General features: G+C 42.2%; 1 protein-coding gene across 1 annotated transcript in view; it reads right to left on the reverse strand.

Annotated features, from left to right (window-relative positions):
• PTPRT (protein tyrosine phosphatase receptor type T) overlaps positions 1-26,312 on the reverse strand; it is a 764,724-nt gene that overhangs the window by 154,264 nt on the left and 584,148 nt on the right. The window contains exons 12-13 of the mRNA XM_056844110.1: positions 16,903-17,176; positions 5,815-5,851 (exon numbers count right to left, since the gene is read on the reverse strand). Of these exons, the coding sequence (XP_056700088.1) occupies positions 5,815-5,851; positions 16,903-17,176 (311 nt within the window). The remainder of the gene's footprint in view (positions 1-5,814; positions 5,852-16,902; positions 17,177-26,312) is intronic.

Here is a 26,312-nt window from a genome sequence, read left to right on the forward strand (position 1 = left end):
CAGGCAGTGCCAAGGAGCAGGGCCAAGGAGCAAGAAGATGTTGCTCAAAGCTAGAGGCAGATATTGGCAGATGAGATGTTCCATTTTGACAGAGGAAATGGAAGGGAAGGGCAATGACTAATCATGAGAGGTTGCTGGAGCAAGACAGATTTTTTGGAGCTGCTTTGAGCAAGAGACTTTTTTTTAAGGGAGAGGTAATGGCTATGGGAACAAGGCACCATTTCAGTTCCCAGATGGTCTTCGGTTCAAGATCTACACAGACACATGCAGGTGGTCTTGACTGGTATCAGCTCAAAATTGCTTTTTTCCTCAAGACTCAACCATTTCAATGCAAATAATGCAGAAGTAACTCTAAATATACACACATGCATGTGAAGGAAAGGAGCCAGTGATAAATGAAGACTATATCACCATTTGGAATTCTTTTCCATAAAGAATTTAATTGCTGCCCAGTTTCTATATATGCTCTATAGTAATTTGTAGTGGGGGAAATGCATACATGTTTCCATTTTGAGTTGTTTTTAAACGTTCCTGCCTGAAAGAGATGGGAAATAATAGTGACTTTTAAGCAGTTTGGACAAAAGATAGTGTGCTTAAATAGCACAACTGCAATCAATACACAACCCAGTTGCAGTTGTGACATTATATATAACATGATCTTAGTGTATGTGATTTTTAAACATCTGATATCACCCTTCACAAATTATCCTGGATGGGTACCATGTAGCTTGATGGTGTGGCCTAAGTCTAATCTTTGAGCATTATAATCTTTTAGTTAAGTAGCACCTCCCGTCACTCTGCTTTCTCTTGACTCCAGTATGGGCATCACGTTCCTCTTTCCTTATTCAGGAAAGTGAGCTGAATAAGTGAGCTGTGATTCGTGAAAGCTCACACCCTGCCATAAATTTTGTTAGTCTTTAAGGTGCTACTAGACACTTGTTCTTTTCTACTGCTACAGACAGACTAACACGGCTACCCATCGTGATTTATTCAGGAGCATGTAATAGTAGATGGTGGTATTCTGTCCACAAACCACCAAACAAATTTCTACTGGCTGTGACAAAAACCTGGAATAAATTACCGTATATACTCGTGTATAAGCCGAGTTTTTCAGCCCAAAAAAAAGGGCTGAAAAAGCCGGCCTCGGCTTATACACGGGTCAATACGGTAGAAGGGGAAAGGAGGGAGGAGGGAGGAGGGAGGGGGGAACTTACCGCCGCTGCTGAGCTACCGCCATTTTCTCCCGCTGGGCAGCCTCTCTGCAGCCGCAGAGAGACTGCCCTGCCCCCCCAGGCCCCCGCCGCCATTTTCTCCCGCCGGGAGGGGCCCTGGGCAGCCTCTCTGCAGTCGCAGGGAAGCTGCCCTGGCCCCCCCGGCCCCCGCCGCCATTTTCTCCCACCGGGAGGGGCCCTGGGCAGCCTCTCTGCAGTCGCAGGGAAGCTGCCCTGGCCCCCCCGGCCCCCGCCGCCATTTTCCCCCGCCGGGATTGGCCCTGGGCAGGCTCTCTGCAGCCGCAGGAAGGCTGCCCCGGCCCTCCCTGGCCCCCGCCGCCATTTTCTCCCACCGGGAGGGGCCCTGGGCAGCCTCTCTGCAGTCGCAGGGAAGCTGCCCTGCCCCCCCCGGCCCCCGCCGCCATTTTCCCCCGCCGGGAGGGGCCCTGGGCAGGCTCTCTGCAGCCGCAGGAAGGCTGCCCCGGCCCTCCCTGGCCCCCGCCGCCATTTTCCCCGCCGGGAGGGGCCATGGGAGGCCCCTGCCCGTCGCGCCGCTACCGCCCACGCACCTGGGCGCCTTCCTCCGGCCGGCAGCGGCCTGGAGGGGCCTCCTGCCGGCCCAGGAAGGACGCGCCGCCGCCGCTTCGCCGCCTCTCCAGATAAGTAGTGGGTTCAGGGGCTTTCCCCCCTCCCCCCCTTGGATGGCACTGGGGTCGGGGTGGGTCGGGAGGGCCTGGGAGGTGGCGGGAGGGCGACCTGGGGCAGGGGCTCTGCGCTCTAAAATGGCGGCCGCCATTTTAGAGCGCAGCATTGCCAGTAAAGGGAATTTCTTATTGACCCTCGGCTTATACGAGGGTCAATAAGAAATTCCCTTTTCTGGCCTCTAATTTGGGGGGTCGGCTTATACTCGGGTCGGCTTATACCTGAGTATATACGGTAGGTAAAATATGGAGGACAATCAAAACTGATTAATTTGTATAACAGGGATCCCCAACTTTTTTTGAGCCTGCAGGTACCTTTGGAATTTTGACACTTTCAGTCATACAGCGAAGATCTTTGTGCTGTGGTGGTAGCTGCAGCCTAAGCATTTTTAAAAACCTGCATAGCCAACCAGATCTCCAGTGGCCACTTAGGAGCCCTGCTCACTGTCTAAAAATATTTGGCAGATGCCAGTAAAGGTGTTGGTGGGTGCCATGGTGCCATGTTAGGAATACTGTCAAGTGTTCATTAAGTGTTAACTTTATGAATACATAACTTCATTAAAATTGCACTCTTACTTAGCCCCCAATGCTCCCACCCAGGTATCCCCTGTAACTCAGAAATAATGTATCAGGGTGTTTATAGTACACTGCAGTGGAAGCGGAATGCAGGCAAATTATTTTCTGCTGCTGTAAGAGCTTCTATTGGTGGAAAATAAGTTTTGGATTCAGGTTCCAGGTTTTTCCAGTTGCCTTCTGCTCTTCTCTAATATGTCATCATGACATTTAAGATACAGGCAATCAGATTGCATGCATAATTTTCTTCTTATCTCACAGTTCAAATGTTTTTGAGCAACTGCTACAAAACAATTAGAATACGAAGCTCTTACATGGATAACACTGCGACCTTAAGCAGAGTTACACCTTTCTTAGCTCATTGGTTTTAATATACTTAGAAGTGTATAACTCTGCTTAGGGTTGTGCTAATTCTAATTATTTCTCAATTGTGTTGGCACATGGGCCTTTTGTCAAATGTCCAAATGGTGTCATTCCAGTATTTCTGCCTTCCTATATTTACTTTCCACACCTCACTGCAGAAGTGACAGTAGCATCTGATTGTGAAGGAACAAAATTTGAACTATTCTGTCCAATTTATTAGTTTTCAAACCTCTGACAAAAGGGATACCAATGACATTTTGGAAGATCGCTCAGTAAGACTTTGCTGTTCCATAACTTTTTTTAAAGTCCAAATTTTCTTCTCTACAAATATCTCCTTGTCATTAGAAAATAAAGCACCCTCCTCCTTGATTTAGGCATGTTTTGGACCTTATGGTCATGAATAATTCAATTCATGGTGACTATGAGGAAACGTCAGCCTGTGCTAACTCCTAATCAGTCCAATGTACTCACCACCACATGCAAATCAGACTTTTAGTCACAGCTGAGAAACCTTTATTGTTCCTGAATTTGTCTTTGTCTGGGTTCCACTCCCTCTTAATTTCATGCAGTTTATTTAAGGGAATTTCTAAAATGATCTCTGGAATTGGAGCATCTCCCCCTGGTCAACCAATGGATGCGTGCATTGACAAAACACTGCAGAAAATCATCTTTCCAGTGATTGTATATATGGTTGCTTCAGTATTCCTTTTAGACAGAGTTTTACTGATGCTCGTATGCACTCGTATGCATTCATTAAAACCACACCTTAAAATCACAATATAACGGAACATCCAGATTGCTTTTTTACAGTGTTTCATCAAGATATGCATACATACTACTACTGGTATACATCATGCTGCCCCCTACCATGTTCAGTGGACATGGAAGAAGTGTGAAAAGTACTCCATAGCATTGTTAATATGAATAGGATTGAAATGCACAGAGCACCTGACTTCTGTGGTATTGCAGTGCATTCAACTGTCTCTGAACATTGCCCACTGTCTCTTAAATTTGTGACATCAATTTGAATAAACTTGGGAAAACATTTTTAATCTACATTTAAGTATTAAAGTGACCAATTCATGAAGAACCTCTACAGAAGGAAGCAACAGGGAAGGGAGCAAGCAATACACTAAAACAAATGCTATAGTGCAAAGGTAGAAACAAGAAATAAAATGTCACTCTCTCTTTGATTTACAGGAGTGATAATACCCAATTTTCAGCACCTCTACCAGGTTCTCTGGTGTTTCAGAGCTGCAGTGCTGCCAATAATTCAGTCAGGGACTTCAACCTCAAATGCAAAAGAATCATTCTCAGCTGATGCTTCATGGTTGACTTTCTTTGGGTTTTCTACTGCCTCCCTTTTATATTGGAGGTAGTGAAAGAACAAATGTATATTCATGGGTTGATAAAACAAGTTAAATCCATAAAACAAGTTGAATCCATAGGGAGATGCTTGTGGTCAATTTTCTGTGAGATACAAACTAACATGGTCTCCTGGACACATAATTTTGTATGAATTGACGAACGCTTTCGTTGGCTGAAAAATCCCTGATCATATTAGAGATCCCCCACCATAAAATAAACTCTTATTTACTGAAGATTTCTCAACAGTGCTCTTGGTATATATTTTTTTCCTTGTTCTTGGAATGTTGTTTAAAGCTATCAGATAGGACACAAAATGAGGTCAGAGATGTTTTTGATGTAAACTACTTGTCCACTGATTGCACACATTAAAACATTTGTCCTAGATTATCATGCTGGGTTTATCCGGGGTTGATTTTATGAGGTGTGGAAGTACCCAAAAGCCCGGCTAACATTTCACACACATAGTCCACAGGAGGAAGAACATAACAAATCAGCAAATGGGCAAGAGCTGTGGCAGCCACTGCCAATTACATTGGGATAGACAGGGCTATTGTAGTTGTGTTATTGAGCATGGCATCAGTGCAATGTTTGTGCAAAATTCTGACAATAAGATGTCACTTATGATGCAGTCTTTAACTACAGGGTTTCTGCTTCAATTTCTACAGCTGTAATCAAGGAGATGTTTTCTAATGATTTAGCCTGGGATCAAGCTATAATTGCTGGTATGGGGCCAGTGGGTTGACCTCACACTAAAGGGAGACAAGAAACATTTTGGTCAAGGTTACCAGAAATCAGTGGGATGGATACAACCAGCTTGTCTGTGTAGAAAGGGGGGTGTCTCTTTTCACTATCAAAAAGGCTACGCTGGGTATCATGGAACCCACATGGGCAAAAAAGCCAAGTGGGAAAGAGTTTGTAATAAAGAGGAAGTTACTTGAGACTGAGCAACAATTCTGACTGGATCCAACACAATATGAAGGCATGATGAAGTTTTAGGAAACCACTGAAAGTCATGCTCTAGATATGTTTGGACTCTGTTTGCCATTCTGAATATGAGGGAGGAGAGGAAACTGTACCAGGGCATTGCATGAAGGCAACAACAAAAGAAACAAGCAAAAGCAAGTGAGAAAGTCTGGTGAAGGGGGGGAAGGTCTAGATCATAAACATGCAGACCAAAAACAACAAAGAAAGATTTGGTAACTGTTTTTTGCTTGAATGGCCACATGAGGTTTAAATGATAAAAGCTGCTCTCAGAAGAGTAGCCACACTGGCCTGCAGTAACAGAAGGACTTGCAGCTCAAAAGCCTTTTCTGATTGTGGAAGAGGAAAAGGCAATGCTCATCAATTTCCCCCTCTCAATATAGCCCACTGCTTAGACCCCAATGATGTTCCCAGGAGTCCACACAGGGGCACAATTTCAGATGATACAGAAGGCTGCCAGGGGAGGGAAAAGGGGGAAAGTTGTCAAAGTGTTTCATGGTATCTGAAGGGTTAGATGGTGACTGTATTGTGAATCACAAATGAATCAGTTTCCAGACCCACTTCATGCAGAGATTAAAAAGAAGAAGAAAAACAGGAGAAAGAAATCCTCAACATACCTTTTGTTGCCAGTCGGACACAGTTGATTTTGGTCTCCTGCAAATAACAGAATATGAAAGGGCATCAGATGAGATTAATATTTCTTCTTATGAACCATTCAAGAATGGGCAGTTTCCTTAAACTTTAATTAGGAGAAGTTAGGTCCTTTCCAGATTATCAACTTTTTTGGCATCACAAATGCACAGTTGTTGCTCATTTGTTATAAAGAATACAGCAATTTGTTGCAGGGATACTGTATTTTTTTCAGAACTCAAAACCACAAACGAGGAAAAAATACACCATGTGTAATTGGCATGTGGAACGTGACTGCGTGGATATAATGGACATTGACTAGTACCTGTTTGACAGACACTATTCTGAAAATCATGTTACTGAACACACCCAATATTTTATTTATGTGTTTAAAACTTTTATAAACCAGCCTTCCTCCCAGGAAACTGGGTGGTAACAACAATAAAACTAATATATATTATGTAGTGAAGCATATAGGAAAAGAAGGGACAGCATGCATTACATTTACATTAACTAGCTCAGTAGTGGAAGGAATCATACCCCCAAATACCATTCTGGATTAACTTCATTAATTCTTTCAGATAATTTCCACTCACACTGGGTAAGAGCTATTGAGGAGAAACTACATATCTATGGGTTCACTCCCCTAGCCCTATGACATCTGTGATTTATGGGATCCAAGGATAAAATTAGCAAATCTGGGATATAGCCCTTCAAGTAAACAGAGCATAGGCACAGCTTTGTCCAGTAGTTGGGAACCACAGTAAAAACTTTGCTTCGGTAGACTATATGTTTGACAATTCCATTTATACTGAAGAACCTTCACCTTGGCCCACTTTAATGCTTTACCATCAGCGGTTTTGGAAAGGAGATATGCAGGTATCCTTTACTCTCAACGTGTTTTCTCTTCCCAAATGGATATGGCTGAAATAGTTAATCAGGTGTCATTGTATTGCACTCTGTATTGCACTCTGTATACTTTTTACAGGAAAATGACTCAGCTCAAATCCAACCCTTTTCTGACTATATATTACTCTTTCTACACACTTGACACTGAGAGACACTGTCCTTCAGTGTTACTCCTCTGAAGATGCCTGCCACAGCTGCTGGCGAAACGTCAGGAAAGAAAATACCAAGACCACGGTCACACAGCCCGGATAACCTGCAAGAACCAATGAACTCTGACCGTGAAAGCCTTCAACAATATTATGTCTACACTATTGAAATCAGCCTGTTATGTGGCTTTGAACTTTTATTGTATGTAGATGTGCTGATGACTCTGTTATCAATTTTGGCTGATCTATGATTGCAACAAATAGTTAAGCTTAAACACATTTATGTGCAAAATTACATTATGTACAGTGAACATAATTTGATGGAAAGCATTATTAAAGACAGAATTGTTAAACATATAGAAGGGTGAGCCCTGCTGAGCACAAACTAACATGGTTTCTGCAAAGGTAGGTCCTGTCTCACTAACCTTTTAGAGTTTTTTGAAAGTGTCAATAAGCATGTAGACAGGAATGAGTCTGTGGACATTGTGTATTTGGGTTGCCAAAAGGATCTGACAAAATCCCCCGCCAAAGACTGCTAAGCAAACTTCATACTCATGGAATAAGAGGACAAGTCCTCTTATGGATTGAGAGCTGGCTGAAAAAATAGAAGTAGAGAGTATTTATTTATTTTATTTCATTTATTTGTTTGGAGTTATAGCCTGCCCTCATTCCCAACCAAGGCTGGTCTCAGGACATGTAACAACAAGTAGGAATCAAATGTCAGTTCTCACAACGGAGAAATGTGATCAGTGGGGTCCTTCGGGGATCTGTGTTGGGACTGGTGCTTTTCAACCTGTTCATCCATGACCTGGAGCTGGGGGTGAACAGTGAGATGACCAAGTTTGCAGATGACACTAAATTATTTAGGGGGGTTAAAATAAAAATGGACTGTGAAGAGCTCCAAAATGATCAAACTGGAGAAGTGGGCATTAGAACGGCAAATGCGATTCAATGTGAGCAAGTGTAAAGTGATGCATATTGGGGCAAAAAGTCCCAGCTTCACATATACACTGATGAGATCTGTGCTGGCAGTGAAGGACCAAGAAAGGGATTGTGGGGTGGTAGTGGATAGCTTGATGAAGATGTCAAGCCAGTGTGCGGCTCCCGTGAAAAAGGCAAATTCCATGTTGGCCATAATTAGACAAGGAATAGAGATTAAAACTGCTGCTATCATACTGCCCATGTACAAATCTATGGTGAGACCACACTTGTAGTACTGTGTACAGTTCTGGTCACCACACCTAAAAAAGGATTGTGCAAAGCTTGAGAAGGTGCAGAGAGCAACCAAAATGATCAGGGGACTAGAGCAACTGCCTTATGAGGAGTAGTTAAAACGCTTAGGGCTGTTTAGCTTAGAAAGAAGGTGGTTAAATGAAGATATGATAAGGTCAATAAAATTATGTGCTGTATGGACAGGGAGAAGCTTTTCTCTCTCTCTCATAATACCAGAATGTGCAGTCATCTGCTGAAGCTGGAGGATGAGAGATTCAGAACAGATAAAAGCAAGTATTTCTTCACATAACACATAGTTAAATCATGGAACTCCCTGTCCCAGGATGTAGTGATGGCTGCCAACTTAGAAGGCTTTAAGAGGGGAGTGGACATGTTCATGGAGGATAGAGCTATCCATAGCTACTAGTCAAAATGGATACTAGTCATGATGCATACCTATTCTCTCCAGTATCAGAGGAGCATGGGTATTATATTAGGTGCTATGGAACACAGGCAGGATGCTTCTGCAGTCATCTTCTTTGTGGGCTTCCTAGAGGCACCTGATTGGCCACTGTATGAACAGACTGCTGAACTTGATGGGCCTTGGTCTGATCCAGCATGGTTTTTCTTATGTCCTTAACATATAACTCTTTCTCTCTCCCCCCCATATCCCTGTGCTACTGTGTTTGTTCACAAACACATGAAACAAGCAAGTTCACTATTCACCCTATCAGATGAAGACATTCAAACAAAACATTTGCTGTGCTCTTACTATATTCCACAATACCACAGGTCACAAGAATATTGATAGTTCTCTAGGGAGAACTGTAATTTATGCTTTCTGCTGTTCAAGGTTTGTTGAATGCTTCTCCCTCAATTTTGTTCCTTCCTTTCTTATAAGCAATACATCCTGAACAGGGTGGGCAAGGCTCTCACTGTACCAGAAGACATACTGCCCTGGTCCCCATCTCTTCTGTTGCTGCTCAGTGGAACAGTAAGGAAAATGGGGGGGGGGAGAGGCATGATGCTGATGCTGCAGTGTAACTTACAGCATGAACCTGGAAGTGCAGTCACCACAAACCTCTGGGTATGCATCAGAAGTGGTGCTGTAGCTTCGGCATGATGCTGATAATTAGGATTCAATCCCCCCCAACACACACACATCTCCCAGGTGTTGCCAGAATTGGCTAGACAACCCAAATCCAGAAGGTTGCTCTACTACTGGAAGGCTTGTGTGTGTGTGTGTGTGTGTGTGTGTGCGTGTGTGCGTGTCAAGTGCCGTCAAGTCACTTCCAACTCATGGCGACCCTATGAATCAATGTCCTCCAAAATGACCTATCTTTGACAGCCTTGCTCAGGTCTTGCAAATTGAGGGCTGTGGCTTCCTGTATTGAGTCAATCCATCTCTTGTTGGGCCTTCCTCTTTTCCTGCTGCCCTCAACTTTTCCTAGCATGACTGTCTTTTCCTAGCATGACTGTCTTTTCTAGTGACTCTTGCCTTCTCATGTGACCAAAATACGATAGCCTCAGTTTAGTCATTTTAGCTTCTAGGGTCAGTTCAGGCTTGATTTGATCTAGGACCCACTGATTTTTTTTTGTTTTTTTTGGCAGTCCATGGTATCCGTAACACTCTCCTCCAACACATTTCAAAGGAGCCTACTTTCTTCCTGTCAGCTTTCTTCATTGTCCAGCTTTCACACACATACATAGTAATAGGGAATACGATGGCATGAATTAACCTAATCTTGGTGACCAGTGACACATCCTTACACATCAGAAGGCTTATGGTTAACTAAAACTTTTTGCAATCTTGTTGTAGCGAACTTTACAGAATGCACGTCTGCATGTGTGGGACAGATTTATACCCCCAGTTCACTTACAAATACGAGGCAGGGATAAACGTTTTGCTGGACAGTTGTTTCCCTAACAGTGAATCCTTAAGAGAAAAACAGAATTAATATGAGAAAGAATAAAAAAAAAATCCCATTTTACTGCCTGTATACTTTATGATTTCCTGGGACAGAGAGCAAGATGAAACAGTTCTAAGGAAGAGGATCCACAGTGTCTGAGATTAGCAGTCCAAACAAAGCACCAAGATAAACCAGCAACAGTGCCCAATATGACCCCTAGGCTCTATATTTGGATTATTTTTCTCATTATTCTGCTTCTGCATAATTTTGCATTTTATTTTGTCAATGGGGGGAATGTATTATTCCCATTGCTGCATCTACCATGACTGTTTGCCACTGCCAGTGTTTAGAATCTATTTTTACTTCACATTATTTAGTGACATAGATGACACATAGATGTTGCACATCATATACATCTTTGTGGTTCAAAAAGAAAGTTACTCTGTCAGGTAGTAATATGATGCGGGCTTTTCTTTCCACTTCTGGTTTTACAATGTCATGTACATGTCTCTGGTGCAAAGAATATTAAATAAATTACTGTATGTTTCAGGGATCTATTAATATGGATACATTTGGTGCATATTTTGTACATGTTAACATTGCAGTGTGGAATATCTACTTCAGTATACTTTAACAGTACTCTTAAGAGATTAAACTTTGGCTAAATTCTAAAGACAACATATTATTGCAAATGTGTTCTTCATTGGCCAGAGAAGTTAATACATGTCAATATATACCATTTTGTTGATGTTAACAACTTCTTCCCTCTCAAATAACTTCTGTCCCTATCTTCACAAATATAATGAACTCAGTAATCAGGGTTAAAAACCAAAGGTCCCAAAACCAGATCTCTGAAAGAGAGTGGTTTATTTATTAAAACAGTCATATCCTGCCTTTCTTCAGGAATTCAAGGTGACCAGAACATGCCACACAGGCACAAATTACGATAAAAGTTCAATTCAATGTATCATTGAAGTAGGCAAGCCAGAGTGGTGTAGTGGTTAAGAGCAGCAGACTCTAATCTGGAGAACTAGGTTTGATTCCCTGCTCTTCCACATGAGCAGTGGACTCTAATCTGGAGAACCAGATTAGGTTTCCCCCTCCTCCACATGCAGTCTGCTGGGTCCAGGCACAGAGATGGGGGAAGGAGCACTTGTGGGGGAGGGAGGGAGGCCATGTGCATCTGCATGCATGTGTGTGGTAGAGCCAGGCACTATTGGCCCCAGGGGCAGAGACAAACACATCGGGCAGGGTGTGCAGTGGACGCCCCCCCCCCACACACACATACAGAATACTGGCTGCTCCCAGCCAGGCAACACATACACCTGCCTTGGGCAGACAGATAGACTGGCCACTATGGGGCAGTCAGTGAGGGGGCTTTCTCCATCAACAATTACTAATAAGTTCCATTAGAAGGCCTCTGGAATTTGCAGACTTGCAGGCCTTCTTAAAAACAAAAAGCTAAGGGGTCTTCAGAGCCGCCTCTGGTAAATGGTTTGGTTCCAATGTGGCAAGGGAAGGCAAGGAGAAAATAATAGAGGAATGCAACGAGAGTTCAGTTGCATAACAGGGAATGCTGTCCTTTAGAAATCCTCATACTTTCTCATTACCAGCCGAGGAACAAAAGACAGATGTGGAAGGAGTCATTTCTAGTAAGAAAACTTGCTGGCTCATGACTTCGGAAAGGTCAGAATAAAGGATCTGAACTTTCACTTTCGAATCAATTCTCAACATAATCCTCCAGAGAATCTGTATAATGAAATGATATGCAGTAGCCAGGATAAGCTTACCACTAATGATGTACCAAAATGCAGAACCTCATGAGGTTGGGGAGTGGGGAAGGAAGGAAACCATCTATTCCTCATAATCAGGTATTTCTCATAAACTAACATAATACTAAATTCATAATGATCACTCACCACACCGGCCATTTTTAGTCCAGCTTGGACATCACACCTTCCTTCCCCAAAATGTATCCTTACAAAGGGGCAGGTACTGAAAAGTGGGTGGGTTAGAAGATGCAGCTGAGCCTTGCCTTTAATGCCTAGATGCTGAAGTATACTGCCAAGGAATAGGGGGAATAGAATTTGTCCGCTAGGAGACATTGTAAACTACATTTCCCTGTTTTCCTGGTGGCTTTGGATACTACAGAGCACCTAGAACTACCTTGCAGCAAGGAATATATACTATTTAGTGCCCATCCTATCTGAATACTCTGAAGCAAGAGACACTGGAAAAGTACATCTCTTAGCGCATTCCTGAGAGGAATACCTGCGCTGGGCTTAGGAGGCAACCCAGCGGCTTTGCCTCCTAAGGAGGTTTCGGCGCTGCTGAAACCTCTACCAGGCGCAAAAAAAATATGCAACCCTCATAGGGTTGCATGGGAGTTATGCCACCTAAACGGCTCAGGAGGCTGACTAATGTCAGCCCTGCCCACTGGCTGGCACCATAATGCCCCGGGAACACCTCCCGGGGTGCAGTCAGACCGGCGGCCGGAGACCGGCAGGAGGCTCCAGTGGCGTCCGGTCCCAGTGCTGCTGTGGCGGCACCCAGGGACGGGTGTCTGGGCCTGCACGCCGGCACTGGGCCACTCATACCGGTGTGCACCTTCCGGGTGCTGGCGTCGTGGGCCTTTCAGCGCTGCTGCCGGCGCGGCTCAGAAATCCGCTGTAAGTTACCTGCTGGCAATGAGCATGCTGAGGAGCATCCATTGTTTAAGCCTGAATTAGTAATAAGTATCCAGACCTTAAAAAAAAAAGACCTTTGCTGATACTGGTAGCTTCTGCTGCCAATAGTCCTAGTTCAGTGAAGGACCAGGAGGTTTGAACAGTGGGTAGGGTCAGTGGGTGGCTCCCTGCATCCTCCTACAGATATTAATGATGAATCAGATCTTGTCACCTGAATTCACAATTACCTTATTTTTATCAAACTATCTCAGACAATCCTTTAAAAAGGAGGCATTTCCAAGAGTTCTTCTAGAAAGCTCAGAAACACCAACGCTGGGGAACCTTGCCCCCAATACCCCATGGAATAGCACAGATCTTGTAGGTATCTCCATTATTACCCAAGATATATGGTAACTTCCATTGTCTCTTGAACCAGTTACATGAGCCAGGATGCACTGCAAGCTACATTTTAGAGAGTCAATGTGGTGTAGTGGTTAGAGTACTGGACTAGGATCTGAGAGACCTCAGTTCAAATTCCTACTCCATTATGAAAGCTTACTGACGGACCTTGGGCCAATCACTCTCTATATCACAAGGTTATTCTTGTGAGGATGAAAGGGAAGTGGGAAGAATGGTGTTGTAAGCTGCTCTGGGTCCCTACTGGAGAGAAAAGTGGGGTATAAATATCCAAATAAATAAATTTCTGAGCATCCCAGTGCACGTGGTCTTAAGGAGGTTCAGTTTTGCCACCATGGGATAGGAACCGGGGAAAGCCTTTTGACTGGAACAAGGGATATGATTTTGTGGATACAAAGCAAATACCGCAAATGAGGACAGGATTGCTGCCTCAACCATATTTACTTACTTTATTTGTTACTTTCCTTAAATGCGGGTAAAACATTTGGTATAACTCGGTTGAAGAAAAACAACCCTGACTAATGCACACTGGAGAAGAATGTAGGGAACTGTCAGAACTCAGAGCTTTATAATCTATGGCAGCTGGTGTCTTCTTGTTCTACTGCCTCTACAGCTAGGCTTCCCTAGGGTGTCCAGTAGCACTTTAGAGACCAACAAGATTTTCAGGGTATAAACTTTTGAGAATATCTGATGAAGGGGGCTTTGACTCTCAAAAGCTCATACTGGACTCAGATCTACTTACACTAGAACATAATTAGTCTTGACAAGGCTCTATTTTGTGCGTGGTATCCGTTTAGCACTCCTAATGTCCATGGGATCAAGAACGGGGTGTACTTCTCCCCCTACCAGAAGTGTAGAGCTTGGCTTAGGCTTTTGTTTTGTTGTTTTTCTTTCACACCAAACTCAGACCCATTTCAGTTAAGCATCTGGCTTTTGATAAGCCCATGGAGCAAAATTCACACCATTCAAAAACAGGTGCTTTGTAGAACAAAGCCAATGAGTACTCTGCTTCACACATGTTCTATTTAGACCCTCTTCTGGGAGAAGCACCAGATACTCCAGCTCCCCAGTGACAGCCCAGAAACAAAAACTCAAACGAGTGTCTCTTTTACCCTAAAAAACACACACAAAAATCCAAATATAGCATTGTGCAACAGAAGGCAATAAGGCTCACAATCTAATTCAGCTGCAATTTATGACACTTGTTTTATAACTGACTATTAATTATATGTGGGGGGTTTTTCAACACAACAATCACAGCTAATGGTAGAAGAGATTATGAACACATGGAAAAGACTGCACACTGCTGCAAAGAGATGCTGCAATGTTAAAAAAAAATCTCCATTATTTTTTCTTCTTAGCTTTTGGATTGTTTGCAATAAATCTGTTTCAAAGCAAATTTTAGCAAAGTTTTAAGTTAAAATATAAACTGGTGTGTAAAGAGGTTTTCTATTGCTGGGTTTGTTTAGATACAATGTTGAGATCATAAATTCTAATAAACAGATGCCCAATTATTATTTGAATCATAACTTGCATTTTCTAATGGTTAGAGCGGTTCCTCAGTGGAACAGGCTTCCTTGGGAGGTGGTAAGCTCTCCTTCCCTGGAGGTTTTTAAGAAGAGGTTAGATGGCCATCTGTCAGCAATACTGATTCTGTGACCTTAGGCAGATGATGAGAGGGAGGGCATCTTGGCCATCTTCTGGTAACTAGGGGTGTGGAGGAGGGAGGTAGTTGTGAATTTCCTGCATTATGCAGGGGGTTGGACTTGATGGCCCTGGTGGTCCCTTCCAACTCTATGATTCTATGAAATCCCTTTGTAAGCAGAAGTTCTGCTGGCAACCCCTGTTCCCTGCCACTGCTCACTAGGCTAGCAGGGGGGAAATGAAGGGAACAAAAACTGCTGTTGCAACAACAGCATGATGCCATTTCCAGGCTGAACCCAGACCTGATATCATGCTGCTCCAGGATTCAGTGAAATTCTGTGATAAAACCACCGAATCTTAAAACAGCATGATGTCACTTCTGAGTAAAACCACAGTGTTTCTGCTGAAATTAGAATGGCATGATGTCAACTTTTGGGTTTGGCCTGGAAACAGCATCTTGACATCCCAGTGACGACGTCCCCATTAGCCATGAAGCTAGGGAACCAGCTTAGGCAGATTGTTTTAGCTTTCTGTAGCATTTTAGGTCTGTTTGGCATTCCGTCTGTCTGAAATCCTTTCCTCTCCCCCCACCCATTTCTCCCCTGAAAATAAATGCTGACACCTTTCCTTCTTACTCTGTTTTCCCAAAATAAAGTTAAAAGTCATTGTCTTAAGAGAGCCTGTGTTGTCCCCCGATCGGTTAGTTGGAAAAGGGCTGGGGTTTGCATATGCCAGCTCATGAGGCAGTGTGTTTGGCTGGATGAGGAGTGTACATGCATGTGTTAGAGGGGGGCAGGAGGGAGAAAGAGAGAGAGGCAGAAGTAGGCCTGTCAGATACAGCCTCAGATCTCAAAGTGACAGGTGATGGCACCTACCCAGTTAGAGTGTGTTGGCTCAGTGTTTCAACATCAAACAATAGCCAAATGGCTCCAGGGAGGTTAGGAAAGCAGGTCATCGCTGGTTTCCCCCTGCTCTTCCTGGACAAGGCCACAACAAATTGAGGGGGTGGGAATGTCAAGCGGTAACGATACATCTATTAGAAATTGCTCGTGCTCGCTTTAAGGACCTACAAGTCATACACTAAATTTATGACACTAGAGAGATAAAGACCACAACAAAGCACTCTGACTAGTTTGCTCTTTCTAAGATCATCTGTTTCCCTATATTTTTATGAGATTCTTTACCTGCTGTTTCTACCAGTTCTTTAATATGGCCTAAAAGAATAATGTTTTGATCTTAAGTTGAACAATGACTAGTTCTATTTTCTATGCACACGACATGTTTCATTTGCAGAGGGACTAGTGGCTCAGCTCTTGCATTCACAACGCCCTCTAAATTGTAACATCAAATCAGCTCTCAGCTATCTTCTCTTTAATCAATTTATCTGGATCAATGGCAGAGCCCAACACATCCCAAATACCCCTGAAAATGAATTCCGATTGAAGAAGAATACAAACTTACATTCAGATCAAATTACAGTGTGGCTCAAAAGAATGGGAAGCAACTAAAGTACGCCTCCACAAAGATAAACCAATACTTTGAAATGATATACTCCACTGACTCAAGAGAAATTCCCACTAAATCACCCGTGTGACCAAGGTTACAAGCAGAAAGCTTGCACATCATATAACAGCCCATCAGAAACACAGGCCAACCAGAGAGACACTTCACCCACATATTTTATATCTTTGCAATGATATAGATCTCATGAATCTCTCACCCAGAAGAAGAAAAGTTGGTTTTTATACCTCAATTTTCTCTGCCTTTAAGGAGTCTCAACCCAGCTTATAATCACCTTCCCTTCCTCTCCATATAACAGACATCTTAAGAGGTAGGTGGGGCTGAGAGAGTTCATAGAGAACTGTGACTAGCCCAAGGTCACCCAGCAGGCTTCCTGTGTAGGAGTAGGGAAACAAACCCAGTTCACCAGATTAAAGTCCACCACTCGTGTGGAGGAGCAGGGAATCAAACCCAGTTCTCCAGATAAGAGTCCACCGCTCTTAACCACTACACCACACTGGTATATTGTCCCTCAAATGATATTAACATGAAATGTTTACCCTTAAAAACTGGGAAATGCTGATGCATGACGATACATCATCTCAAGATAATGGGAAGAATGACAGGCTAGGCATCACAAAAGCAAGCATATCTTGGTTCTTGGCACTTACCCCATTGGCTTTACTGAGAGCCTGAAAGTAAATGCTGTAACTTTTCAACGGTGAAAGTGGAGCATTCCAATAACCATTGTAGGTTTTGTTGTCTCCCACTGTGAAGGGCTGGGTGACAGGCAAGTTGACTGGCTTCAACTCAGCTGCAAAGTAATGGGGGGAGTCAAGGGTTGATGCATTTTTGAAGCTCACTGGAACAGAGAAGCACTCAATGATGTCTGCAGCCCTTCGTGACTTCTGTGGCCTCTCTTCTTTCACCACTAGCTGATAAACACTGAAAGAGAAAGGACAAGCTTCAATGGGATGAGGATGAACTGAGCATGCAAACAGAAAAATCAAAAGTTGTATCCAAAGCAATCTGGGTTCCCCAGATAAATCCCAGAAGGCAGTGATCATGTGAGAGAATGTATCCCCAGGCAGAGTAGTTGCGGTGATTTTACAATTTAGTCATGAGTGTGGTCATCACAGTACTTTAGATAAGTTATTAATTCAGGGTTTAAAGTTTTATATCGGCTTTGTATGTTCTATGTTTTTTATGGAATTATGTATTACCGTATATTGTTCGCTGTTCTGATCCTGACTTTTGTTGGGAAAGAGCAGGATAAAAGTCGAATAAACAAACAAACAGACAAACAATGTGTTAACAGTTTTAACATGTTGATTTATTTCAATGACTACAACTCCCACAATTTTCTAAAGAATGTGCGTACATAAACCACTCTAAAGTCAGACAGCTTGACAGCCATTAGTATTCAAAATGTCACTCATACTCAGATGAGGAAGAAACCAGTAAGAAAAAAAATCATTATTTTTTTATGCTTGTGTTATCTTAATTCTTAATTACAGGTGCAGACCTAGTAATAACCCCTGAGACTGCTTACACTTGTTCATGTGTGAGACAATCAGCCTGATGAAAACTCAGTGGTTATGACATGAGCCAAACCGATCAGTGCTCAAACCCACCTCACTGTTAATAGCTATCAGAAATAATTCAAACCACATTTCATGAACTGTAAGGGACCTTTGTAGCATATGTTACCAATGAATTGAATAATCAACACTTTGGTAACACCATAAAAATAAAATAAAGCAACCACTTTACGATTCTAACAATCACCTTCACATAATGGGTTTACGTGTCTTGAAGACGTTCCTTCCATGCTGATTGGATGAAACTGCCTTCTCTGTACCCAGAGGCAGATTTATTTGTCAACAGATCTTTCAGAAATACATTAATAAAAAACAAATTTAAGGATTTTACATATCCCCATTGGAATAATTCCTATAGGAATTGTTAGTTACCCTTCTACTTGCTGGAGCAAACGTACAAATGTAGATATCACTGAAAGAGTGGCTTTTTGAATATCACCATAGAGAGCAAATCCCTGATGCTGAAAGAACTCTGTTAAACAAACATCTATAACTGCCCTTGTCCATCCTCTTGAAGTAACAGAAGCCCAACGGATGAACAAGGGAGGTGTGGCAATGTTGCCAGATCCCCCCTCCTGACTGCAGCACCTCCATGTCAGATAGCTTTTTATCCACAGCAATCCCACAAAGCCCATCAATGTTTGTATAGTTGACACGTGTCAAAACTTCCTCCTGATAAAAAGTTTGGAAAGTTTGAAAACTGGCACTTATTTACAAACAAGTGCAGGTTTACAATCCTATTACTCCTATATACATATAGTTCAACACTGTTTAAATATAGTGCTACCAAGGAGCCCCGTGGCACAGAGTGGTAAGCTGCAGTACTGTGGTCCAAGCTCTGCTCATGACCTGAGTTCGATCTTGGCGGAAGTTTGTTTCAGGTAGCCGGCTCAAGGTTGACTCAGCCTTTTATCCTTCCAAGGTCAGTAAAATTAGTTCCCAGCTTGCTGGGGGTAAAGGGAAGATGACTGGGGAAGGCACTGGAAAACCACCCCGTAAAACAAAGTCTGCCTAGCAAACATTGGGATCACCCTATGGGTCAGGAATGACCCGGTGCTTGCACAGGGGACCTTTACCTTTTACCTTTACCAAGTTCTCATACCTTCTGATTAAGAGTTACTAAGTAAAGTTGAAGAAAGGTTTGTTTTTTACCCTACTTTTCTCTACCGGAAGGAGTTTCAAAGTGGCTTATAATTGCCTTCCCTTCCTCCACTACACACACACAAAAGGCACCTTGTGAGGTAGGCAGATCTGAGAGAGTTCTGAGAGAACTGTGACTAGCCCAAGGTCACCCAGCAGGTTTCATGTGGAGGAATGGGGAAACAAACCCAGTTCTCCAGATTAGAACCAGCCGCTCTTGACCACTATATCACGTTGGCTCCCAAAAGGATATTTTAAGGTGGGTAGCTGTACTGGTCTGCAGTAGAAGAGCAAGATTCAAGTCCAGTAGCACCTTAGAGACCAACATGATCTTCAGGGTACAAGCTTTCAAGACTCAAAACTCCCTTCAGCAGGCAAAAAAAAAATGATGATCATGTTTATCCATGGAAAACATCAGGTTAAAACATTCAGATGCTGAAATAAAAAGTCTGGTGAACCCAACCAATACCAGGTTTGCTGGAGTTTGCAATCTTTATTTTGGTAGTTCTGGGCCTCCTTTTTGTCCGTATCAGCGTTTAATCTCCTTGAGGTCTTCATCTTGGCAATATAAAGCACCAACTGCTAACTCTCCACGTAGCCCTTCATGTTAACAGAAATGTATGTAACATTCAGATACAGTGTATTTTGTTCTTGCTGTCATCTAAAGCTTCCAACTTTGGCACCGCAACAGCGAACATAAGTGTACTTGTGTCTTAAACACTAGTTGCCCATTTGACAAAGAGAAGGGTATCACAGCAAGCCACTTCCCTTCGCATCAGATTATTCATTTAGGCTGCCCTCACATGTCTATATGAGGCTGGTCCTTTGTCTTGTTAGACAGGAGAGATCGATGGAAGGCTGGGGAGCGGCCAGCAAGTTATCATTCTAGCAGCTTTCAGAGACTCGTTGTGGCAGAAAGATGGGCCTAAAAGCATTCCTAGCAATGTCTCATCAACATTACACTGCAGGAAACAATGGCATGGCAGCTAAAGCAAGAGAAAGATTTGAACATCTAGCCCACACATTGAGATTAATCACTGTCACTTTTTATGAGTGCATGGCATATTCTTTTCTAAAGGAGAAAATGGTCACATCTGAGCAAAAACCATAAAAAGGGACAGGTGTTTGTTTTTAAAGTGACAGATGTAATGCAGAAAATGGAAGTTTTTGTAGAAGTGTATCTATCCTGTATTGCAGGATGTCTCAAGCCCTGTGCAGACATTCTATGCATGTGTATGTGTGTGTGTGTGTGTGTGGGGGGGGTGTCATTGCAAACTGATCCTAGCTTGTCTGTATATTCAAAGCAACATCTACCCAGGATGTGCTCTTCACCAGATACAGCCTCCTCAACATATGCCCTGAAAAGTTGTCATGCATTCAGAGTCTACTGTTATTGAGATTTACAATCAAAGGATGGATCTGACCCCTTTCGTACCACCCCTTGGAGCAGTTTCAAACTTTACTCCAGCCTAAGAAGACTTTCTCTAACTTAAATGGCTCTTCTTTCGATGGAAGTATCGCTTAAATTGGAAGAAGGATCCTTAAACTGGAGGAAGGCTTTTTGGAGGAAGGTTGGAGCCACACATCTGCTGGGCAGTTGTGACTTTAAGTGCATGGAGGTTAACAACATAATCAGTGGTCCATCTAGTCCAGCATCTTGTCTCACTCAGTGGCCAACCAGTTGCTCTGAAGGATCAACAAGAGAATATAAAGGATGAGGCTTCCCTTGATATTGCCTACTGGCATAGTTATTCAGAGGTTTACTATATCCAAATGTGGAAGTTCCATTGAGTGACCATGGCAATTAGCTGCTGATAGACCTATCTTCCCTGAATTTGCCCAATCCCCTTTTAAAGCTGTCCATGCCAGTAGCTATCACTACATCCTCTGAAAGCAAATTCCACATTTTAATCACTCTGAGTAAAGAGGATTTTCTTTTTGTCCATCCCGAATCTACTGCCCATTAACTTCATTGTATGCCCTTGAGTTATAGTATTTTGGGAGAGGGGCAAAACATTTCTTTCCACTCTCTCTACCCTGGGCATAATTTTATAAACCTCTGACAATCCTCTTCCTAATAATCCCCAGCATAGAGTTTGCCTTTTTCATTGCTGTGGGGCAATGGCTTGAAATCTTCATTGAGCTGTCCACTACAACCCCAAGGTATCTTTCCCTCTCAGTCTCAGAAAATTCAGGCTGAGGTTGGGCACAATGAGCTAGTACGATCCCCAAAAATTTATGAGTTTATGTCACAGAGAGGGAGAAACAAACAAAGAGCTGGAACAAGCAGAAAATTACCACAAGTACAGGGGAGGGGGTCTGCTGAATCTCTCCTCCCACGGCAAACCCACAGAAAACTGCCAACTCCCTCTTCATGTTATTCCTGGGGAATTACTCTCCTCCAGGAACAGCATTTCAGTGGCACATTGGGCTGCAGTGGGAGCAAGAAGCAGAGAAGTTTCAATCTGCTGATGAAAGTCTCTTTCGTTACTGGAGGTTTTGCACAGGATCCCACCCCGGATTATTAAGAGGTGGGATCTTGTGCAAAACCCAAAGAGAAAAAGTGAAAGACTTGGGAGATTTGGGTTTGTTGAGGGGGGGACATGACTCAAGATACTGGATATTAAGCTAATGGCTTGACCCATTAGGGCTGTTCTTATGTGGCCATTTCTGGAAAGGACTGACCTGTACATGATCATACAAAGATGAACAATAACCAGACTACTATAACACAGCATCCCTGGTACAACCATTGGAAAATATTTGGAAATTTAGCTCAGCACAAAGTGCCTGGTTTTATTTTTGCTACGCTCACAACACAGTATTTTACATAGCCCCCACATTCTGATATGCATGTCTTGATTAAGAGTGGCTGTATTCCTTCTACTGATTACATTTAACAGAATCAGACAGGTTTACCATTAGTACAACGTTCACAGTTGTTTTCAAAATTGTGGGTATGGGTTCCCCCCCCCCACCTTTAGTTCTTCGGCAGTGTCTACAACTGGATATACAATAGCGCTAAAGAACTAAAAGCACAATTTGACACACGGTTCAGCAATTTCACTTTAAATTGCTTTGTGCTGCATGAGATTTCCACAATCAGAAGAACCAACTGTCACGGATATAGCCATAAATAGTGGCCAGACTGGACCAAAAAGATCATAAAAGATGTTGCAGCACAGATAAACAGAACAAACCTGGCCTCTCAGGGAAGCATGCGAAGAAGGGAGTCTAGTGACCCAGAACAAAACAGCCTTGAAGATCAGTAAAAAGCATACAAATGGTAACAATTATAGGGCCTTGCATAGATTAGAATTTTTTAAGGCCGAGGTGCAGAAGCATCTGAGAATCGCAAGAATGGCCAACTTCACAGAAGTGAAGATATGGTTCAAGGATGGGAGTACTGGTTAAGGGTCAAAAGATATTCATATGTATGAGAAACTTGTAATCAATATTTTTCAATAGATTTTGTTAAGATAAAAAGTAGCATGAATAAACAAACATTTTATATATACTAAGATGACATTTTAAGTATAGATAACCTTGTATGGTATTTGAAGTTAAAAATAATGAGTTAGTCAAGAATGTGCACCCTTATTAAGTGGGACAGTTAGCTGTTGTTAGGAGATTATTTTAAATTCCTATAAATATGGGAAATTGTATTGATCAGGAGTGTCATCTCAGAAGGGGCTGCTTGCCTGTGACCTGCTTACTTTTGGGATAAGAAACTTTTATGGGATCATGTAATTTGACCCATGTACTTTAATTATCAATGTAACAATGATGTATGGATGGTGTAGGGATGCAATAGTTATGCTTTAATAAAAATTTAATAAGCTTCAAGTGGAAGCAGAGATTCTCTAAGGTTGCATTCCTGAAAGTGTGGGGAGGGGGCTGAAGCACTTTAGGAGCCGACATGACCCTGCGCCGGCGTAGGTGCCACCTTATCACTAAATAAAGTGGCACCTACACTGGTGCGGGGGCAAACACACTGGCACCAGGAAGCCACGCCACTGTGCGGGTCTCCGCCACTGCCACAGCAGCAGCTATGCCAGCAGTAAAATCCCAGAAGCAGGAGGCTGAGCCGGCATGGGGAGGGGCATTCCTGGGGATGGAGCCACCTTTAGGCAGCTTCCTAACCTTTTTGGACCTGGGAACATGTTGCTACTCCAGGTATTTGGGTGGCTTAGCCTTGCTTTACTCAATGGGGGCATTTTCCCTTTTTTATTTTTAAATGGCCTTTATTTACTTTGCAGTGGCTGTGCTGCTCCTGACCACTGCCTAACTGCCCCCCTTCAGGAATGGGCTGTCCTAGTGTTTACTTGTGTGCTATACCCAAAAGGAACCTATAGTGTTACTGAGGTGTACCTCTGGCTAGAAGTTACATGATCTAGTATAGGACAGCTACCGGTAACTAGATGCTTAAGGATTCTCAAGTGCATCCCATATCTGAATTAGGCCTGACCAGAGTCATCCAGGACACAATATGTAGGTTTTGTTAATACACAAAATAATCATGATGATATTCTATAGGAGCATAGGAGTAAAGATCTTTTAGCATGCATTTCAACCTGGTTTAATTTGATGTTTCTAAAGGTGTAACATAAGATTTCTATATAGACAAGACATCAGAGATAGAGGTACCCAGGAAGGACACAAATATTCAATAATTCTGTATTTTTTATATTACAGTTACTAAGGAGTCAAGTAAAATTGCTCCCCAAAAAAACTCTTAGATGTTCATATCTTCAACAGGGTTAAACAAACACATTAATTCCAAAAAAATTAATCATGCCAGATAAATAATGTTTGTGTGTGTGTGTAAATTTCTGGATTTCTTAGACTTCTACTTGTAAGAAATATTCCAAAAAGATAATCCTTCAAATTGGGCATTTTATTTTGTCTCTGAAAATTAAGCAGTCTGTAGGGCTAGCTGTATGGAACCAAAGTCATTTTCAAACCAAGCTCTGTATAAATTCTTAGTCTTCAGAGGATGGCTTAGACTTATAAGATATACTGGTATAATTACCCACACAGCATTCTTTAAAAATAATAAAGAAGGAATTAAATGATAAAGTGCCTAGGAACACATCAAACCAAACAAACTTAAAAGACAAAATGTTTGGCAGAACATTACTGAGAAACTATTTTAAAAACTTAAATTTCCCAGTTGTTCTTCCCCTTTCCTGTTCTTCCAACTCCATTTCCTGTCCACCAAACTATTTTGTAATCCCTCTCAACAGCAAAATTACTTTTGATCCAGAATCAGACAAAAAGCTCTGGAGCTAAAGGGAGTTGTTATACAGGTAATAATAATAATAAGTTGGTTTTTATACCCCACTTGTCTACCTTTAAGGAGTCTTAAAGCAGCTTACAATTGCCTTCCCTTCCCCACAACAGAAACCTTGTGAGATAGGTGGGGCTGAGAGAGTTTGGAGAGAACTGTGACTAGTCCAAGGTCGCCCAGCAGGCTTCACGTGGAGGAGTGGGGGATCGAACCCTGTTCTCCAGGTTAGAATCTGCCACTCTTAACCACTACAAAACGCTGGCTCTCCCACATTTCATAACCTGGATTATATCAAAAATCTAGTTACAAATGATACAACAGTTTTGCTGAAATGCTCAGTAATGTCTTCCCAATCCTTATTTCTAAAACAGTAGCAGATTATTCGGAACAATTGGATTTACACCATTTTCACTCTTTTGCTCTATTTAATCAATTTGGAAGGGGGTTATAATCAAGATCTGCACTGGATTTAATCTCCCCTCCAAAAAAAAAAAAAAAAAAAAAAAAAGAAGCCCACAGGTTTAGTTTAATTTAAGTATAATAGTTCAGACTAGTGGTAGATGAAAACTACCGTAGGATGAAGTATGATTACTAAATAAAAACATAATATTTGAAAATAAAAGCTTATGCATCCCTTATGCTTAAAATATGTAAGACAATAAATTCAGTTTGATCTGCTGATCTCACTCAGAATAAAATCTGAATTTCCAGTTTTGACTATGGAGATTCTCAGCATAACCATGGCTGACACAACAACTTTATAGGTTTGTGACTGGAAAGTCCCCAATAAGGGCTGTCACTTTGAAGAGGGCAGGGAGCTGTTCCTGTTGGCAGCAGAGGATAGGATTCACAATAATGGGTTTAAATTGCAGGTGGAAAGGTACTGGCTGGACATTAGTAAAAAAAACTTTTACAGTAAGAGTTATTCGACAGTGGAATCAGCTACCTAGGGAGGTGGTGAGCTCCCCCTACACTGGCAGTCTTTAAGCAGAGGCTGGACAAATACTTGTCAGGGATGCTCTAGGCTGATCCTGCATTGAGCAGGGGGTTGGACTAGATGGCCTGTATGGCCCCTTCACACTCTATGATTCTATGATATCAGGACAGATAAAACACAAAACAATGTTCCGTTCATTCTGCATATGTATGAGTTTTCAAACAAGCCAGGTTTCAATACTGATTCAAGGTCCAATAATCAAGATGTAGCAGAAGTAATACACTGCTGGTTCTCAAAATAAACACCCAGCCCCCAATACAAAGAATTATCTACTCCATTAGAAGGTGCACCTGATCACTAATTCTAAATATGAATGCAGGTTACCAAGAACTAGAAGTGAACAAAAATGAATGAGCAACTTTGGTAAACTGGACAAAGGTAAGCAGACGCTATTCATTGACTTTCAAGTCTCATTCCCAGACTTCCTTTTCTCACCATTTTATCCAAAGAGAAGGAAAAATTGTACTTGTTTAATATTTACATTCATCCCATTTATAATCCTGTATTATGCTGAAATGTAAATTGGTAGAGTTATACATTCTGCTCTAATTCAGGGGTGTGCACCTGAAAAATTATCATTTTAATTGTGTATTGTCATTTCAGAAAGGTTAGGATTATCACTTTCATTAAATGTCGGGGGTGTTCTTTCATGTCAGAAAGTCATGTCAGAGAAAATTTCTGTTTTCATTAATGTCAGATCGGATGTCTGCCCGTTATTTCCTATGGGGAGATATGGTGTGAAATTGGTAGGTTTTCTGAAGTTTTTTTTTTAAAAAAACAAAAACAAATGGCACCAACATTTCTGTGAAACTCTCCTTTGTAGTAAATACCCACATTTCAAGTGAATTAGACAAAGGGTTCCAATTTCATGCCCCCCTAAAGAAGGTACCCATAGCCAGCTTTCTCCCCAGGGTTTCTATGAGGAGAAATGGTGGGTTAAGAGCACCTAATTGACACCCCCCCCCCAAAATGCAACAAGTGGAAAACAATTAAAATAGTAACAACAAAACAATTTCCCCTCCCTGCACCCCAGAAAATACAAATGTGCTTCAT

Source organism: Euleptes europaea, chromosome 2, assembly GCF_029931775.1.
Source record: "Euleptes europaea isolate rEulEur1 chromosome 2, rEulEur1.hap1, whole genome shotgun sequence".
In the NCBI taxonomy this organism is placed as follows: domain Eukaryota; kingdom Metazoa; phylum Chordata; class Lepidosauria; order Squamata; family Sphaerodactylidae; genus Euleptes; species Euleptes europaea.